The sequence below is a fragment of the Rhinichthys klamathensis genome, unplaced genomic scaffold (assembly GCF_029890125.1).
Source record: "Rhinichthys klamathensis goyatoka isolate OS25496 unplaced genomic scaffold, OSU_Roscu_1.1 h1tg000185l_1, whole genome shotgun sequence".
In the NCBI taxonomy this organism is placed as follows: domain Eukaryota; kingdom Metazoa; phylum Chordata; class Actinopteri; order Cypriniformes; family Leuciscidae; genus Rhinichthys; species Rhinichthys klamathensis.
Window position 1 is genome coordinate 402245 of NW_026606713.1, and position 21905 is coordinate 424149.

General features: G+C 39.3%; 1 protein-coding gene across 9 annotated transcripts in view; it reads right to left on the bottom strand.

Moving 5' to 3' along the window:
* Positions 1-21905, bottom strand: part of crebbpb (CREB binding protein b) — an 81042-nt gene that overhangs the window by 39102 nt on the left and 20035 nt on the right. For all 9 annotated transcript variants that reach the window (XM_056261706.1, XM_056261713.1, XM_056261711.1 and 6 more), the window contains exon 2: positions 9019-9659. In XM_056261706.1, the coding sequence (XP_056117681.1) occupies positions 9019-9659 (641 nt within the window). The remainder of the gene's footprint in view (positions 1-9018; positions 9660-21905) is intronic.

The window sequence follows — 21905 nt, forward strand, 5'->3', positions numbered from 1 at the left end:
ACACAGGTGCGTGTGTTGCATAAGGTGGCCTTCTGCTGCTTGCAAACGGACTCTTTTGAGGAGACTCTTTTCCCAATGTTTTGCCCTGATTCCACGCGCTAAGTGCGAATACACTGCAGACTCGCTCTCGCTCGTATCCAAGGTAAATAATCAACACTATCATCCCTTACATGTGTTTTATTTAACTAAATACATAATCAGCTAAAACGCGCACCCGAGTCCGTGTTGCTTTCACATTCACGCGAACCGCAGCACGGGCCCGGCATGCACGCAAGTGTAAACGCAAACTGCATAGCTGCGTGCCTGCCTGCTTTCAGCGCGATTCATTATAAGGCAGAGCTAAGCGTAGTAGGCTAGTCCAGACTCTTTCAATTCAATTCCAATTAATTTGTATAGTGCTTTTCACAATACATCAGTGTTAATTTTGACAGCAGATTTTGATTTAGTTTTAGTCATAGTCTTTTGACTAAAATGCCATTTAGTTTTAGTCATCTGAATTGTTTTAGTTTTAGTCTAGTTTTAGTCGACGAAAATACAATAAGATTTTAGTCGACTAAATCTTCAGTAGATTTAGTCGACTAAAATTTAATGGGTTTAGTTAAATTGTAATGCAATAATTTAGAATTTCTCTAAAATTTCCAAACCTGTTATATATTCCTGTAGAAAACATCTATTAACCTGTTAATATGAATAATTTTTAAAGTTTGAACATGCAATACAGACACAGATTTAGCACTGTGACATAAAATAATATCTTAAAATTAAATAAAAACACTTCTCCTAAAGTAGAACAGTCTCTTTTTTTTCTTCAATGAATGATTATGCAGTCTTACTTACATACATCATTCTTTATTCTTTCAAGCAGACATATTTATTTGTATGAATTAAATATAGTTAATCCTTAGTAAAGCTATTAAAGAGCAGTGAATGCTTTTCTCTTTTTAATTTGTTGTTTGATTAATATTAACCCTTTAAGCGCCAAAGTCGCAAAATTGCGACAAGACGTCATACTTAATAAAACAGGCTGTAGATCCTAATATGGTGTAATATCTAATTTGTATTCCCTACCACTAGATGGCAGACATGTAATACTTCGATTCAAGATCAAAATGACATCATGTTCCTATTCAAAGTGTTGGAGGAAACAGCAGAGCAAGTGAGCGATCGTGTCATTGATGCGGAAGCAGTTCAGTTCAGAGCGTCTGAGTAAATTGTGATATTTGTGAGAGAAAATCGTCAAATGGCTAATAAAAACTTGTACCGTGAGGATGTGTTGCAAATGTTATTCGCCGATTCTGACTCTGAAGGGGAATATTTGCCTTTTGTAAATGACGATCGGCCGTCTAATGATCGCGCTTCTCCCGGTACATCTTTGCCGTGCAATGGTGCCGCCCGCGCCTCTCCCGGTACAACTTTGCCGCGCGCGCTACTCCTGGTACATCTTTGACGCGCAATGGTGCCGCGCGCGCTTCTCTCTGTACATCTTTGACGCGCAATGGTGCCGCGCGCGCTTCTCTCTGTACATCTTTGACGCGCAATGGTGCCGCGTGCTTCTCCCGGTAGATCTTTGAAGCGCAATGGTGCCGCGCGCGCTTCTCGCGGTACATCTTTGCCGTGCAAGGCGAGTGTTCACGAAGCACAAACAGATCATTTTGACCATTTGCCCAACGGGGATAGGGGTGGCAGGGGTGGACGTGATCTTTTCCTGAATATTACTGATGAACTGATCAAAAATTAGGCTACTGTTCACATGTGTTTTACTACTAATGTATTGTAATATAGTAATAATTTAGTACTTTCTCCTATTTTATTGTTGGTTTCCTCTTTTCCAAACATTTGGAATGAGGATAAAAAAGAAAATAAAAAAAGCATGTAAATAAATTCCAACATCAATTCAATATCTACTATTTCCTGAATATTACTGATGAACTGATCAAAAAGTAGGCTACTGTTCATATGCATTTTACTACTATATAGTATAGTAATACTTTAGTACTTTCTCCTGTTATTGTTGGTTTCCTCTTTTCTCATCATTTGGAATGAGGATAAAAAAAAATAAAACATGCAAATAAGTTCAAACATCAGTTCAATATCTACTATTTCCTGAATATTATGAAATTCAAGTGGGCCGCCCCCTTATGGCGTCATAATATGCAAATTAGATGAGTATATTTACACCCCACATAAACTTTCAGTCATCCCCAACATTTTTCTAATTTACAGTAGATCTCTATCTTTAAACCCTTTCAAGCCACAAGCTTTTGAAATGTTGATGTCAAAATCCAGCATTTCTTCAAAAAAAACCTTGGCGCCTAAAGAGTTAAGTGCACAGACGGCATTCGGTTTATTACGCACTGTCACTTTAAGACCGAGTGTGCAGATCCATGCACTGATGTGATGCACATCCGATATTCTCACAACTGTACGTTCTGTAAAGACATATCTGACTGTGTTTACCTGAATACTCTCCAAAACGGACATTTAGACATAATGTTGTGTATTTGTCCATTCAGACGCGAAAGAGAGCTCAGTTCAGTCCTTGTGCAGGGCTGTACGCGTCGGGTTGGGTTTGTGTGTTTGTTTGTGTGTGTGTGCGCGCGCGAGAATAAAGCTCTCTTTCGCGTCGTCACTCTTATTCAGATCTATCCATATATCTGCTCTTCTCTTTCTCCCAGACGTTTACATTTTTGAACGATTTATGAGAAGCGCATGCCAACTCCTGTCCTGCCGGGTAGATCAGCACGTTACAATTCAAATGTGCGCATCTTCCACAAACGCAACTCAGTTCTGAATGGATCTCTTCCCCAATCGTCCCTCTCTAACATTTTCGTCTAGTTTTTATTAGTTGACGAACTAATAAAGTTCGCCCCCCCCATGAGAATCATCTAAGGGGGGATTTCCCCTCCATTTTCCAAAACGAAATTCAGGCCCTGAATTAAATTAAATATTTAATAATCAAATATAACGACTAATACAACGTGTCACCAACGCCGCCTCAGATGCGCTTGTCAGAATGTGTGACTTGTGGACGCGTGCTCTTCCTGGAACAACACACTTAAAACGGCAACTAAACCCAATGAATTCACACCGATTTAATACAATAGTGTTCTCATGTTATGTAATATGACAGTCCCAAATTAATCCTCATTATTAGTCGTGCATTCTGCTTGAGCGGCGCGCGCTGAATGAATAACTTAACCGTTGAGCACTTTGCTAGCACGTTATTTAACTCAAAGAAACGCATCCTATGAGATTAATCAGATATATACAAAATAAACATAATATTACAAATTATATCTGCACAAAATGACGTGAATGCACAAGTGAACTTGAACTAAGTTACGTGCCATTCAGAATGACTCATGTTGTGGACGCGCTCTTCCTGGAACAACGCGACACGGCAACTAAACCCAAATAATTCACAATGTTTTATTACAATATTGTTCTCTTTATAATGTTATATAATATGACAGTCCCAATAGTCGTTATTAGTCGTGCATTGCCATTTGAGCTGCGCGCGCTAAAGATCACGCTGCGTCAATTCTAATGCATCCAATATGAGATAAATCAGATATAGATAGGCGCACACAAAATAAACTATTACAACTTACATTTGCACAAAACAAAAGGCAGCGAATGCACACGCAAACTTATAGTCATGATGAAGGTGTAAAATGGTTCCAAACATAACTCCGGCGCGCTCGCTTACATGTTTCGCGGTTGAGCAGCACGCACGCGCATGAACCTGCTTAATCGATGATCGATAAGGTTTATCGATTAAACGTGTTATCGACAATTAATCGATCGTCGATTAATCGTTGACATCCCTAGTTCGAATATATGCTTTTTTTTTTAGAGGGAATATTCGAACGTCATTTTTGAGCAATTTTGACAGCCCTAGTACAATCAACTTGTAAAAGTGCATGTATGCATGTGCATGACCCCTTTAAAGGTTTGGTTTATTATGATTTCACTCGGCGGAATACCATAGCAAGTGCTTGGGAGCACTTCGACTCGGCGTAGTAATATCATCACTCCTGAAAAATTCTCTCCCCCCTCTCCCTCTCCGGAGTGATGATATTACTGCGCCGAGTCGAAGTGCTCCCAAGCACTTGCTATGGTATTCCACCATACATTATAGTTATCCACTTTACACGCTTAGAAAAGCGCAACGTTTTATTTTGTGTCACCATTCTTGGTCGAGTTACACTACTCGTGTAACTGTATTTAAATAGGGAAAACGTGGAGGTGTTTGGTCGCTTCTCTCCTTGGATCCTAATGAATGAACTGGGCTAAGCTAAGTGCTATCAAAGTTTCGCCGCAAGTCAGAGCGATTTAGTGCACGCACTGAGACGAGAGAGGTATTTACCAACTCGTCTTAGTTAAGGGAATAACAGTTTCATATGAAAAAACGGTGGAGTATCCCTTTAAAGGTTACACGGATCAAAAACAACCCAAACAATAACTAGACCTATTTTATTTTATTTATTTATTTATTACTTTTATGTGTTGGGGCCAGTACAAATTTTGGCAGGGCAAGTACAAATTTCAACCACTGGCCAGTAGAAAAAATCCTTAGCGTTGAGCCCTGAAAGGAAGATACTTGCTTTTGAAGAAATAATTTTTTAAGGACTACAAGAAACGGCTGGTAGGGACTACACGACATTCCTCCCGGGTTAGTGACATCACTAACCCTAAAATTTACATAAACCCCACCCCCGGAACACGCAGTGCATGTTGAGAAGAGGAAGAGTTGTTGTAGTAGAGCACATTTGTGAGTCTGCTCAAACTGTCGCATCTGTCTTTTCACATGCAATACAGTATGTAACGCAAATGCAATAGCATGTCATTCTGTAGGCATCTTACTTTCCACACGAGCAATTTTATAGATTATCATGACAGAATATGCTAATTAAAGACTTGAAGATAGTTAACTTCACATCAGAAACATAAAGTCATCAACTAACCATTCAGAAACGTCCTGATGCATTCTACATGTCACTTCTTCTTGAGCCTCTCCATCATTGTCCGACTCCAGTTTAAACATAAAAGGCAGAACAGTTTCTGACATTTTAGTGTGTCTGTGTGAGGTAATCGGAGCTGCTAACACACACACACACACACACAAGTTCTTGAAGCTCCGCCCTCTGTGCCGGGAGCAGCAGCTCATTTGCATTTAAAGGGACACATATAAAACGTAAAAAACATAAAAATCATCTGTGGGGTATTTTGAGCTAAAACTTCACATAGCCTACACACTCTGGGGACAACAGAGACTTATTTTACATATTGTAAAAAGGGGCATTATACCGCCCCTTTAAATGTCTGAAAAGCTCAAGCAGGCACAGATTAATGTTAAACATAAGTTAAATAAGAAGCCTACTGAAGTAAATGGTGTGTTCTAGGGATGCACCGAAATGAAAATTCTTGGCCGAAGCCGAATATAATGAAACACTTGGCCGAAGGGCGGTTTTTCGCATTTTTTCCCATTTATTTTGACAATTTTTTGATACTCCACATGATGGGCAGTTTGACTGACACCTGTGTGTCAGTATTTCACCATTCAGGCGCAAAAAGAAGTGAATTCGGGATCGCGCTGTCTGAGGGAACGCTTCTGGTGCACGCGCGTCATTCAGCCCGATACAACATTAGAGTTATTTTTTCACAACTTACTGCGCATAATTAATAACTTGATACTCTTTTTGAAGATTCTAGTTAAACACACGCGTCTCTGACTTGATCTCCGCGCTGACTTGAATTAGGCCTACACTAAATAGTGCTGTAAGATTTTGCAGATGCACCCCTTGACAATTCAGCAGAACAGTGTCTGCAAACGGCCATTTTTGCATCTTTCTCGGACACTTTATACTTCCACACAGACGACATGTTTGCTGGATTCATAAAGCGTGAGCTGCGCGCCGCTGCCTCTCACCCTATGCTAGTTGCCATTTGATCGCGTCATTAAAAACATCATTGTTCGGTAAAATTTATTCCGAACATTTGGTGCATCCCTAGTGTGTTCACACTTGGCATGTTTGGTTGGATTAAAACGAACCCTGGTGCGATTGCTCTGTTAGTGCGGTTCATTTGAATAAGTGTGAACGCTGCCATCTGAACCCTGGTGCCACCAAAGAAACGGACTGAAACCCCTGAAAAGATGGGTCTTAGTCCGCTTCTAAACATACTCTGGTGCGGTTCGACTGAAATATGAACAACACGGACCAACGACATGTAAACGAACCAAAAACAGGAAGAGGAGACCCTAAAAAGGACAGGATGCTCACGCATATACATTTTTTCTCGGTTTGTCCATCACAGTTCGGTACAGGCATCTGAATCGCTTCTCCTCGCAGGCAGCAGATCTTCATTTTTGTGTGTGACGGAGGGATTCCTGCCTCTGTTTTGAGTCCTTTACACATTTTATAAGCTCTTCACGAGTTCAGCGGTTCAAAATACCATCATATGTAGCTACGCACATACAACAAGCTAATTTAGTTCAGCGCACAGCATTGTTTTGGATGTTCGGTAAGTTCTGTCATGAAATATACTTAATCAGGGCTCCAGACTAACTTTTCCACTGGTTGCACTGGTGCTACCAACTTTCTCAGTTGGTCGCACCAGCATAAGATTTGGTCGCACCTTTTTTCTTTTTCTTTTTTGCTACATGCCATGGGATTAATCAATGCATGCTGATGAATAGTGGTTTTAATGGACCAAGGCCAGCAAAGGCTTTCTGGGTTGCAGCAGAAATACCTGTAATATATTAATTATCATTGCCAAATTTCAGGATTTTCATGGATTTTGGACAGTAATTTTAAGAATTTTACATTTGAATTATATACAATCTGTCTGTCTATTATCATCTTTCTATCTTTTAAAAATCATTAAACATTCAAATGTATGCATTACATTTTAAAAGATTAGAGTATTATAATAAACTGATACAGATTTTTCGTTACCAAAGTTTATAGTTGTAACAAAAAGCAGAAATCTCACACTCCTTACCTTCTGCATTTTATAATAATTTCCTTTTCCTCTGTCGAGCGATCATGAGAGTAATCGCTCGACAGAGGAAAATATAACCGCTGAAAAGACGTAGGAGGAGGGGGCTCTGTGTTTCGTGAGACCATTTTTATATGCCTTAATTCGTGAATTCGTAATTGGCGCGTTTCACCATCAGTGTGCAATGCGCGGGACGTCTACGTTCGTCAATAAATAAACTGCACGTGTCTTGCGGAAGAACATTGTAGAGATGGAACTTCTCTCCGTTAATGTCTATGGCGAGTCACGCAGGCACTGGGCTACTCCGCACCGCAGCCGAGACGACCCCGGGATAAAATAGTCCGAATAAACACTTATTATAGGCGTGCCGTAGTGATTCAGAATAAGTCAAAAACACGGTTTGGAAAATGGATTCACGATGTAGCCTACTCGTTCATTTTGAACATAAGTTACGGACTGCAGCAGCTGCTGATACAACGGCGTTTTTACGAGGCGTCCACTTGCACAAATGTGACCACATAACATTTTAACTCACACATTCTCAAAAAATGGTCGCATATGTGACCAATTTGGTCGCAGTCTCTGCCTTTAGGTTCAGTGTTAAAATGCCAATGTGAACGCTAAGTGGACCAGGACTAACTGTTTTTTTTTTTTGTCCAAACCAAGCGAACTAAACTACAAGTGTGAACACACCCAAAATGAACTTCAGTGTTAGGTTCAATGAATTTTACCAGTTTAAGTGTCTTTGTTTGAATGTGTAAGAGCCACAACAAACATTTGGGATTGCACAAATGTCAAAACAGAGAACCCAATGGCGCTTTCGCGTTGTTAATGCACATTTTAAGCGAACCCCACCACGGACGAAAGATGGTCTACATCTATATAAAAATATATATATATATATATAAAAAAAAAAAATCACAGGAGAGCATGGACGATCGTCGACGAACAGATCGGACAAGACAAAATGTAAAAAATTACAAAAAACACTTGGAAAAATATACCCTGACTAGAGCCAATATCCCAACCATGGACTGTAAAAAAATATGTACGTAGTGTCCGTGACGACCGGAAATGGGCAAAGAGGCGGGATTAGCTGAGATGACGTGACTGCTAACAGACAGCAGACAAACAGCTAGTAGTGACATCAACAGCAATCCACCTGTCACTCAAGTGGACACACCCTTAATTATGCACAACTTTAAGGCTTAATATTATTTAAACGGATGAGTTATAAAATAAAAAAAAATCCACCTCACTCACAGTTGTCATGAAGGGCAAAATTTGCTATAGACCAAAACCACTTTTTGTACCAGGCTGTAAAAAACAAACTCTGCTGTAAAGTTGGGCATTATAAACATGGGGAGTATATGGGATTGACTCTCTTTTGGAGCCATTTGAGCCACTTCCGTGTTGCGCTTGATCCCAACCAGTCCACTTAAACAGGACCAATTCAACAGATAACACCTACGATAATTAAGTACCAATGCAATGTTAACAAAAACAATAACAGCAGCAATCATCTATAGCACGTTTCAGACGGTTTCAAAATTACCACAGCAAAATATATTTGTTTTCTATTAACTACCTTTATTTAGACAAATTAAGATATCTCTATTGTGCATCTATTATGCAACTGTCCGTTGTAAACAGCATCCCACAAATGCTGTCCATATACCTCAAGTTGAAAATAACCCAGAATTTCCTTTCATTTTAAAGGCTTGAGTTTTGATAATTGATAGGGAAAATGACAAAACAACCAAGCGAATTATCATACTACAAGCAGAAAACCGTCCAACATGACACTTAAATCAAAGTAACAAACAGCACTCTACCATTTGAGGAGGAAATTATAGGTTGAAACTGAAACTTCACGTATACGAAGCTGGTCGAAACCGAAACAATTATTTTTTTTGTATTCCTGTTAGCTTGTTAAATCATTCAAACCCAACCACACTGAAAAATTAAACAAAGCATTAGAATGCAAGAGCTGAAAAATAGCAATGGGTGACTTACCTTGTTCATGTTTCCCGCTTGCTGGGCATTCATGGCATTGTGTGCCCCCATCTGTGGTGAACCCTGGGTAAGCGTCTCCGCCAATACGCTGCCAGAAACGCTGACCCCCGGCCCGGCACCTGCTCCCACCGGTGTTCCCTGCATACCCTGACCCTGGTACTGCATACCCGGAGCTGCCCTGCCTCTTCCGGCCTGCCCCATCACACCATTCATCATCTGCCCCTGCTGAGCCATGTTCTGCCCCATGAGTCCATGAGCCTGGTTGTTATTGTTCATCATGGCCTGGTTGAAACCAGCATTGAGGCCCATACCCGGACTATTGTTGCCCTGACCGGTAGGGGTGCCGACTTGCTTGGAAGGTTGGGTCTGGTGACTGGGTGAGCCCTGGCCCATGGGACTCTTCCCCAAGGCACCCAGTTGTCCACCCATTCCAGACTGAGGGCTGAGGTTTCCAGCCAGACCAGGGCCGCTCCCTGCCTGTAGGAGCTGAGACAGTTGCCTGTGCTTGGCAGCAGCATCCGGGATGGTGCCCCCCATCCGGCCTCCATCTCCATTAGAGGGCATGGACATCAGCCCCAGGTCTCCGTTGGGTATCAGCTCATCTGGAAGATCGTTTTCCAAGTCGAACAAGGACACGAAGTCTAGGGAAAGAGGGAAAAGAGGGGAAATCTCATTAACAACCAACTAGGGATGGGCATTTTTGTTCATTTCTCATTCCGATCATTGACATGTCTCAAAAAATGAGTACTCGAGTACTCGGGGGTCGGGGCATGTGCAGGAGGCGTGGCGTGTCCGTTATGAAAATGAAAACATTAAGACATTTATGAAAATTAATGTTGACAAATAAAAATATGACATGAAAACATGAAGGTATGAATAGAAAAAAAACTGCTAGATTATGATGCACCAATGTTATCGAAAAAGAAACATCTAAAAGGAATAACTGCTTGAGGTAAAGCTGAAGTGTAAATGATCTCCAGTAAACTGAAGCCCGCTCTATGACACATCCTATGAGATCAATAACCAGATATCTTGGATACATAACATAAACGTAATATTACAACATCTGCACACAAGGACGCGAATGCACATGTGAACTAGTTTTTTACAGTCTATGGGTTTGAAAGGGAAACACTGGTTGCGCTCTTCTCTTAACAGCGCGCTGATACACGGGCAGCTGAAGCACAGAGAATTTACAACATTCACTATAATGATAACACAATCCTGTTATCATTATAGTGCTGAATATTAGAGGTGGGAGAAAAAAATCGATACAGCATAGTATCGCGATATTTTCTGTGGCAATACTGTATCGATACACGGGCGCCAAGTATCAATCTTTTATTATTTAAATTAGCTACACATGAGAATTTAACTTTGGTAGTAGAGTGCGTGTCTGCGTGAGTGTTCAGCGGTGCTGCGTCTTCTATCTCTCTTCTCTCAAAATGTGTTGTGCAAGGCAAGCATCAAGCGCTGCGGCGATAATACACACTCGCGTTAAGGAGTCGGGACATGACGGAATATTCACTTGCACAATCGGGCCAGCAGTGCATCGTGACTGAAGTTTACCATTTGCACATCTTTTTAAGTCTCACCAGTTTAAACATTCAAGCGATTTTAAACTAATCAGTGTTCGCGCGCTCTGAGATTATTTTCCATGCGCACATTCATAGAAAATCCGCCTCAAAAACAGCTGGCCAGTAACAAATGTTATTTTTTGCGGATTGTATTGCTTTAACACGCAAAATTGTGTCAATTTCGGTCTTCGTGAGTATACTCTAAACATAGTCGGTTTTGTCTTTAATAAGCATAAAACGCATGTGACAGTATAATGAACACAGGATCCGTGCACTAGCTCTTAAAGTGATGGAAGCCATATGTGTCTGTCATTAATTTTGCATAAAAAAACAACAAAAGATAGCTTTAAATTAAAGGAATCAGGATTAACAGCCTATGTATTTAATTTAGTCAGGACTAAAAATACTACCCAGTGTTACTATCTAGGTAGTATACAGTGTTGTATATCCATTTGATTACATTATTCAGTTTCTGTGTTTATGAATACTAGTGTTAGACCTATTCAAAAACTTTTCTCTTTATTTGTCATTATTTGTATCTTTATTCTATTGTATTTATTTGTGCTACTTTTTTCAATTTAATTAAACAATTTAAATCAAGCTTCCTTGTGTTGTGTAAATTCTTAACAATATTATCCCCATTGTAAAAATTGCAATGAGCGCAAACATTTAGGCGATATAAATGTAATAATTGTGTTTGGAAAAAATGCAAAAATTGAAGTTGAAAAAAGGTAATAAATTGCAATATATTGCAGAATATCGCAATATGTTTAAAATCGCAATAATATCGTATCGTGACCCAAGTATCGGGATAATATCGTGCCTCTGGTGATTCCCACCCCTACTGAATATGGCATGTATATTGGCGCTGCACATCTTACAGTAATCACTGCGCGTTTTCGAAGCCATAACAAGAAACAACTTTAAATAAAACGTAGGTTTACTGTTAAAAAAATTTGAACGAAATAACACTGCTGCGTTATTAATATCAATGCCCATCAAGCCTATCTAAAAGGAATATGACCGTCTCAAATAAGAAATAACCTGATCAGTCAATAATGTCAGACATTCCATTTGAGCTGAAACTGATGACGAGTGAATAAACGGTCGGTAAACTGCCGCGTTTTTCTAGCTGGTTATTAAACTCAACCAAACGCTTCTTATTTGAGATGAATTAGTCTGGAACGCTGGTCTGGAAGGCGTGCTGTCTAACGCTAACTGTACGTTCACACCGCCGCCGACTTGAGCTTCCAAAGCGGCCGGAAGTCATTCGTTTTTAATGGAAGCTGGCTTCTCTCAGCTGCAAGGAGCATCAAATACATCGGCGTCGCGTTTTGGGCGTTTTGAGCATCAATCAGAAAGTTGAAAGAAGCTCAACTTTATGGTAATGAGTTATGACGCGGTTCAGCGGCAAAACGCCAGCAACCAATCGGAATATAGACGTCCCTCGCGCTGGCTGATTCCGAAGAAACATACGATGTAAACTTTCGTTCCTACCAGAACATTTGTTCTGAGAAAATGGGGGAAAAGCTAATCGATTAATAATCGCCGTTGCTGGGTTTCCTATCATTTATGACATGACGTTGTTTGCTTATAGGGACCGCATGAGCGCAACTTTTATTTTAAATATTTACGAACGCTCGTTTTAAGCGGGAATGCAATTCATTTGCTCACATTTGACCAATTGCACTAATGCAAATAATAATAATAATAATAATAGCTAATTATTCTTTTTTTTCCCGACCAACTGTGACCAAAACGGTTATAAAAATGCTGTCATTATAAAAGGTTTCTTCAATGTATTGCTTGTTTTTTCTGTTTATTACATTTCATGTTGTGACACTTTTCTTCTCCCTGCCACGTCAGAGTGTCCAAAGCGTCAACAAGCTTCCCCGTACTTTTTGACAAGCGTCCTTGACAGGGCGGCCAGAGCTTCTTTGCTGCTTAAGTCGGCTGCGGTGTGAACGTACAGAAACAAATCAGACCTCAGGAACCGCCCCAAAAACCAATCAGTTTTGGGCGATCACCGTTTTCATGATCGATCGTCGCTGTCACATACAAGTACTCAAGCTCATCCCTACAACCAACATGCAACTCATAGGTGATAGAGATATTGCAGGGCTCCAGACTAACTTTTCCACTGGTTGCACTGGTGCTACCAACTTTCTCAGTTGGTCACACCAGCATATGATTTGGTCGCACCTTTTTTTTTTTTTTGCTACATGCCATGGGATTAATCAATGCATGCTGCTGAATAGTGGTTTTAATGGACCAAAGCTAGCAAAGGCTTTCTGGGTTGCAGCAGAACCGATTTACATTTGAATCATATTCTATCTATCTATCTATCTATCTATCTATCTATCTATCTATCTATCTATCTATCTATCTATCTATCTATCTATCTATCTATCTATCTATCTATCTATCTATCTATGTCTGTCTATTATCATCTTTGTATCTTTTAAAAATCATTAAACATTCAAATGTATGCATTACATTTTTAAAAGATTAGAGTATTATAATAAACTGATACAGATTTTTCGTTATCAAAGTTTATAGTTGTAACAAAAAGCAGAAATCTCACACTCATTCTGCATTTTATAATAATTTCCTTTTCCTCTGTCGTGCGATCATGAGAGTAATCGCTCGACAGAGGAAAATATAACCGCTGAAAAGACGTAGGAGGAGGGGGCTCTGTGTTTCGTGAGACCATTTTTATATGCCTTAATTCGTGAATTCGTAATTGGCGTGTTTCACCATCAGTGTGCAATGCGCGTGACGTCTACGTTCGTCAATAAATAAACTGCACGTGTCTTGCGGAAGAACATTGTAGACGGAACTTCTCTCCGTTAATGTCTATGGCGAGTCACGCAGGCACTGGGCTACTCCGCAGCCGAGACGACCCCGGGATAAAATAGTCCGAATATAAACACTTATTATAGGCGTACCGTAGTGATTCAGAATAAGTCAAAAACACGGTTTGGAAAATGGATTCATGATGTAGCCTACTCGTTCATTTTGAACATAAGTTACGGACTGCAGCAGCTGCTGATACAACGGCGCTCTGTTGCTCGAGCGTCCACTCGCACAAATGCGACCACATAACATTTTAACTCGCACATTCTCAAAAAATGGTCGCAGTCTGGAACCCTGTATTGAGCATATTTTGTGTAAGTCTCAACTGCTCTCATTATAAATGGCAATAGATATGTATTTGTAACTTTTCACTGACTGTTTTGACTCTTGCTAACAATGAAAACAAAGTTTTGACTAATAAAGGTCACCGTTTTTCACACATACACTCAACTTTATGCTTTGAAAACTGTGTGAGGAAGTTAACGCTGTTGTAGTGTCTCCTTATTCTCAGCAGGGAGTGCTCAGAATCATGGCTAAAAATAAGAATCGCTCCAGCCGCTCATCTGTTACCCCTCGTACCCCCCTAGTCTTCAACAGCTGCTTGTCAGTCTGGTCTACCTCCTCACCGCCGAGACCAGCACAGCCAATCGTGTGCTTATGCTTTAGAGTAAAAAAAAAAAAGTAAGGTTATAATTTTGGGCCTGTTTGATTGCAACGTATTGTAAAATAAACTGAATGAAATGCACTGATAAACTATGCCTATATAATTTGAATGCACTGTAAGCTGCTTTAGATAAAATCATATGACATATGTGTAAATGAAACTACAATTACAAGACTCGAAAAATTGACACACACCACTAGTCCAGCTCAAGACAAAGTTCAACAAGACATTCACGCACTAAAAACATTTGAACGAAGAACAAAAGGGAACACAAAGCATGAGTATTGAGGCGTGTACTTTGTCATTTTTACTCATGGCATGAGACATGGGTACAAGACCAACCCTTTAAAACTTGGCGCAGATCATGAAGTTCTTCAATATGGTAAATGACAATACACTGAGGAATTACTTTTTTTTCCCACACAGAAATACAATAGGCTAGTCCTCAAAAATGTTCTGTCAGAATACAAAACCTGAGATGACGTATCTGAAAAATCATGCCTTATAAAGCACATCCCACTAAATATGAAGTTATAACACTTTTTTAAAATCTAGATTGATCACACTAATCGTAAAGAATAGTTTATTGATATTGAATAAGATAACAGGTGTGTACATGTAGTTTGAAGGCGAATCGGCGATCTTTAAAAATTCTGCTTATAAAACTTGTAATCACTACACCTCTATAAAACTGCAACAAGTCACAAAAAACCCAACCAAAAGATTATCAGCCCTCAATGAGTAAAGACAAAATTGCTAAAAACAAAAACAATATCAATGTGGATAAAAAATCATAACATTTGACTTTTTGACTGGCATTATAATAATTTAATTATTACTAAAGTCTACAGGGCACATGATATTTGAAAATATGATATTGATATTTGAACATGCAATGCTGGTATTTTTGCAAGCTGCAGAACAACAATATCCTGGCAACTATGTCGCCATCTAGTTTTTTAGTGAATAAAATCTTAAAGGGTCAGTTCACCCAAAAATAAAAAATTTGCCAACACACACAAACCCTCATGTCGTTCCAAACCCACAAGACTCATTCATCTTCAAAACACAAAGTTTTGGATTCATGGACTTAAAAAAAACAGGGTATATGCAGGAATCTTGAAGTTAATTTTAATACCTTTTCAAGACTTTTTCAAGACCTTCTCAATATTTTTTAATACCTCACCGCCACTTCAAGCTGTAACCATTTACATCAGTGATACTTTTAACTTAACAGTTTTAGTTTGTGATAAAGACCACTCTGATAAAAAAAAAAAAATCAAATAGGCTGGTATAGTAAATCAAAGCAAAGTTTATTAAAAAACAAAACAAAACTTTGCTCCACCCTCAACAACAATCATGCTGACATGGGACTCAAACTGTTGGACAGCTAATTCAGAAAAAAATTAGGGATGCACCGAAATGAAAATTCTTGGCCGAAACCGAAAACCGAAAAAGAGGAACCCAAGGCCGAAAAAACGAAAACCGAAACACCGAAAGAAATTATGCCAATTATAAGTACCATTGCATTTATGGTTATGACTGTGTACAAACTTTACTAAAATCAAGGCATTGTAATTGCATAAATTAACATTTTCAAAGAATAAATAAATTACAAATTATGCAAATATTTATTTAGCACAATGCACAGTATAAAATAAAATTCAAACTAAAATGTTTAACTTGACCCCACTCATGTGTACATTAAATAATAATCTGCTGGCCTGCAGAAAGGTTTTAAAATGAAATGTTCTCTCATAAAAACAAAGCCGAGCACGAACTTCTCATCCCACCAGCACAGTTTGCACGTCTAAATTAGTTGATTACATTTTAAAAATGAGCATACACTAGCATAAAAAGCCATTTTAATGGACAAAGGTCCATGTTTAATACAAATGTACACGAAACTTAATGAAATATGTTTAGTGAAATTTGAAAATATTTAAGAGAGCGTTAATTTAATACATATTCCTATACATATTTTGTTGTAATGTCACAAGTAATAATCTCAGGGTTTACTGGGTTTTACATGATTATTTTTCTATTGGTGGTGGTACTAAAAAATAAACATTGTCACGTGTTTATCTTTCTTCTTCTCACCGATTCCTGATGGTTAGAGGACAGTTACTTGAGTCGTCCCCTGTCGTTTCAAAGAATAGTACAACAGCGAGCGCGTCAAGTATAAACTTATACTTAACTCGACCGTTTGGAGAGGTACGCGCGCTGTCTGTGGAGACTCGCGCTGCGGAGGCGGGCGAAAGTATAAACAAGGCTTCCGTCTCCTCGCGGGTTCAGATCATGTTCAGATATACTGAAATACGTTCACACCGCAGACATGTTGCTTCAGACAAGCACGTGCAGGTCGCGGTTTCTGTTTGCGTCATCACAACATTTCGGCCGTATTGTTTCGGTGATAAAAGTCTTTCGGCCGAAAACCGAAAATGCACTTTTGGGCTATTTTCGGCGGCCGAATATTCGGTTCATCCCTAGAAAAAATACTTTCAAAATTTAAGACTTTATAAAGCCGTGATAAGACTTTTTAATACTTTTTAAGGGTCTTAATTTTCCCAAAATTGATTTATCACCTTTTAATACTTTTCAAGACCCCGCGGATACCCTGAAAAATGTAACATAGAATGGCTTCAAAAGACTACAGTAAGACCACTTTTAAGATACTTTCATTAAACGGGAAAAAGTTGCCAGGATAATCTTCAAACATTTTTGTGTTCCCTTGAGTAAAGTCAGATTTCGAACAACATGAAGGTGTTGACAATTTTCATCTTTTTGGGTGAAATAAACCAACAAAATGTAATGTCATATAAAGCAATAAAACTCATACCAGTCAAAATGTCTATAACAGGCCCTCATCTCTAAGTTGGCATAAAAGCACTGCGTCGTTGAATCAAGGCTCAGACGGGCCGATCTCCCCATTGCATCCTTCCCCAAATCAGTCATGCTTCAGCCGAGACATTAAACCACGCAGCGAGCCGTCTGCCTGAAGCTGGTGGAGGGCAGCGTTTACACGCTTGGCTGTGTTTGTATGTACACTAATGCAAACACGGCTGGAATAAAAGCGCACCCACGGCTGCCACACGCTCACAATAACGAGGGGGAACACCCAGCTGGCAAACAACACACCCACTGGAACCATCTCAGACAACAGCAAACACAGAAAAAAAGTGGAACAAAAAAAAAGACCACAGAGTCTTAACACAAACCCACAAATTAGCATGCATGCTAGCGGACACATGCTCACACCAGTAGTCCACCGTAACTAAATGTGGCAACCACCCACAACTCTCTTGCATCACGATTGCTTTCGCACGGAAATCACTGCTCGCATTACCTTCAGAAAATGACTAGTTTTGGGTTAAATACACTTCTGCGTACGTGCACATAAAGTTGCATGTTAAACCAAAAACGTGAGGAATTAGGGAGACGGGAAATAAAGGATCTCTCCACGCCGAGCTGTGAAATTTCCTGATGCGAGTCTTAAGTTATGCTCTTGAACAAAACGCTACTTTCTGCTTCGCAAGAAACTGACTCCTAACTGGAAAGCACACTAGGCAAATACATATTTAACAATTTGACATTTTCTGGAGAGCGAGAGGTGCTTGCATGTAGTGTTGTCACGATACTAGAATTTCTAACTTCGATACGATACCTTGAAAAATATCGATATTCGATACCATTTTCGATACCACGGAGAAAAAACTGCCACAATATTAAGGGGGTATTTTTTTAATTTAAAGCTAAATATAACAAGTCTAGAACATGACAATGATGTATATTTTACATGAACAAAAATGTCCTGAGTTCTATTTGTTTATATTTTTTAATTGGACCAGAGCTAACATGATGTATTTTTATTACCTACTGTTATCAAAGATTAAAATATACTGTAACAAAAAAGCACTTAACAGTATCAAATTGGAGGATAGAGAGTCAGTAATGTATAATAATAAGATTAAACATTCAATTTTCAGTTAAAGGCATGTCATTATTGAATTCAGAGATGCCATTGTCTAGCTGTTTAGTTTAATTAATATCTGTGTAATCAAATTGATGATAATAGCTAATGAAGGAAAATTGCAGAATTAAATAATAATTTTTGAATAAAGTTAAATAGGCACCAGTTAATTTACATTTGACCACAGTTACAATATTTACTTGTCTAAGATTCCTCAGTCAGATTATGTTAACTTTAAGAATTAAAACGAGACAACACAGACTCTTATCAACAACAATACTAGGCCATCTTGGTTAATGTTTCAGAAAAGTTCAAATGAGAAGAGTTACAGTGTTTTCTTGAGGATTTTTTTTTAGCAGTGGGGGCAGACGTCTGTCCAAACAACAAACACCCCTGATGCTGAGCATATGCTGCTAAATAGTAGCCTACCCCTGGAGCCTGTTCCTTAAGTCTGTTTACACCTATACAATAATTTTAAAAAATGAGTGATGTGAGGGATTATTGATAGTCAAACAATCTGGGTGCCCGCAGCCCGCTCGCGTGTCCGCGCTATTCTCCGACATGCCCGCTCGCGGTGTGTAGCTCGTGTCCGCGCTATTCTCCGACATGCCCGCTCGCGGTGTGTAGCTCGTGTCCGCGCTATTCTCCGACATGCCCGCTCGCGGTGTGTAGCTCGTGTCCGCGCTATTCTCCGACATGCCCGCTCGCGGTGTGTAGCTCGTGTCCGCGCTATTCTCCGACATGCCCGCTCGCGGTGTGTAGCTCGTGTCCGCGCTATTCTCCTACATGCCCGCTCGCGGTGTGTAGCACGTGTCCGCGCTATTCTCCGACATGCCCGCTCGCGGTGTGTAGCGCGTGTCCACGCTATTCTCCGACTCCGACATGCCCGCTCGCGGTGTGTTTTTTACGCGTGTCCGCGCTATTCTCCGACATGCCCGCTCGTGGTGTTCTTTATCAATCAACCAAAGCCGGTCGCGGGGCCGCGGCCCTCGCCATCTTTCCATTCACTTCACTTTTGCTATTTAACCAGAGCGAATGAGACGAGTGCGTCACGTGTGGTGTTTGTCAACGCGCCTTTTGAGAGAAGTGAAAGTGACTGCTCGGCTAGTATCGATACTTCCGGAAATTAGTATTGGTACCGTTCAGATATTTCAGTATCGATATTTATCGAAATATCGATATTTTTGACAACACTACTTGCATGTGCAAACTCACCGCCACAATGCTATGAAGTTGTGGGTTGATGTCCCTAAAAAACATGACTCTACAAACCATCAATTCATAATTACAATCTTGCATGTCCAAAGGTAAAGCATGCCATCTAATAGGCCTATCCGTCTAGTAGAAAGAAGTGGTAAATCATTAAATAAATCACACCAAAGCATGACACAACAGTTTCAAGATGCTTAAAAGATAATTAAACAAATTATTTCTGCATTTAAAACAATTACACACACACACACACACACACTAAAGCACTGGTTTTCAACTAGGGGGCCGCAGCAAACTTTCAAGTGGGCTTAACACTTAATTAATATATTATTTAATGTTTAAATGATTTAATATTATAAATATGTGTTTATTAAAAATCTAACTCAAATTAAAATGCTAAAAATAAACTAAACCAATATGTAAACTAAAATATCTCTTAGGGGCTTCAAATATTTTGTTGGAGATTGTGTTGGACAATGAGTCTAAAAGGTTGAGAATCACTGCACTAAAATCCCAGCTAAACAGTGCTATTCAGCAGACTGAAACCTCAACAGATGCCGCATGAAGACTTGCACGTGAAATGGGGAAGAGAAGAAACTTCTGCTTTCCTCAAGACTGATGTGAATTGTCATCAAATTGATTATTAGCAGCCCTAATAGGAACACGCATAAAACACACATTTGAGATGCAGTCAAATCTCTATGAATAACTTGCAACAAGATCTCATTCAAAAGAGCATATTAAAATAAATATTAGGGTCAGTGTCATTACATCCCACAGCAATTCTTACACAGTCAGCAGTTGAACAGCTCGAAACTGCTTCAAAAATCACTATCAGTTCAAGTGTGTAAACCATCTTTATTATAGAGATGATTATTATACGTCTTATGAAGACATTTTATAATAAATGATGCACTGAAATAATTTCTACTAAAATTAAAATAAAGCTTTCATTTATGAATGAAAAGGCATTTTAGGTAATAATCAATGAAGTAATCAAATTTATTTAAAGCTGCATTCCGCAGTTTTTCCTCTTTGTCGCCATCTCTGTTTGAAATTTGCAATTGCAGTTATTCACGGAATTATCAACTTTACGTGAGTTGTACTTCGACACCCTCGACACGGCACAGCGTGGATGAACAATGTTTGAGGAGAATGTGAGGCTGTCAATCGCCGCGCCGGTGTCGATACTGTCATTCAGAATCACAGATTATTCTTTTTGGAAGTATGACCAACATAAGAATTTTCACCGGAAAATGTCATCTGAACTAGTAAGAAACATCCACTTTTGTTCTGGTTCTGACATTGCAGTAAATCGCGCTGATTAAATCTAAAAATCGCTTATATCACGCAAAACCGTTCAAATTATACTTTGTTCTCAAATTGTTAATGTTAACAACGTCAGCATTGCATGACTATGTAATGTCCTTCCGATATTATCCTTGTTTTCGCATGGGTCCGGTTGCAGTCTCTTTTTTTCTGTAGCCACTCCGAAGTCCGAACAAAGTCTTTTGCATTTTACAACGGGTGAATCTCTAGTTGTCACTGGTGATTGTCGTTTGAACCTTTCTGGATCCGCCATCAAATTGATAAGTTTAATTATATCAAGTGCTGTGAGAAAAGGCTATAAATCTCCACCTCCAGCATCCTCACTCGCAATATTGACCGGTAAGAAGACTCCTCCTTTGTGTGTACAGATGTGACGTAATGAGCAATATAGCTTATACTAGCCGAGACTCCACCTTTATGTGTACAGATGTGACGTAATGACGCAAAGACATGCTCGAATCTCCCGCGGAAATCCACCAGTACCACTGGAATAGGCTTTATGCCGAGCGTCACGTGACCAAACCGGAAAACGGGTCTCATTGCAGCCGCTTGTCAGAGAAAGTGTTAACGGCCGTAAGAACTAACTACGATATCTATGGATTTTTAAGGTAATCAGCTAACCTACTAAGTTCACTTTGTTATTGGTGTTTTATGCTATTTAAATATCTAGCGTTAGTGTGAAGAAGAAAAATTAAAAAACTTTTAAATATCAATCTGCACTTGCGAGGGACATTGGTTATGCTCATTTTCGCTTGCTCCTTTTAAGTTATCTTGAGTAAAACCGCAAAAAAATTCATGAAGCACATACAAAAGACCTGAATCAGAAGCGATGTGATCTGTTTTCCGGCTTGGTCACGTGACGCTCGGCATAAAGCCTATTAAAAACATTATTACAAGCTTACCGCTTTGAATCGAGCTAAGGCAAGCAGATAGTGTTGAACACTGACTGGTTATGTATTTTCTCAAACATGTATTTTGGATCATTTTGAACCCAAAAAAAGCTACGGACTGCAGCTTTAATCAACATTCAAATAAAAACTGAACATTTAAATTGCACACAAGGCAGTTTTTATATCAACTTTCTGATAACAGAATTGTTTCTACTCTAACTTGTTGAAATATATACATTGAATGGTGGCTGTAATAAAAACTTGTTTTCATGACCGATTTATTCAGACATACATTAAAATAATGAATGTTACAAGTTAAGTAAAAATATAATCAGGGTTTTTCCTGCATTGAAAATATTTTTGCCGCCCCCAAAATAAATCTTTGTCCC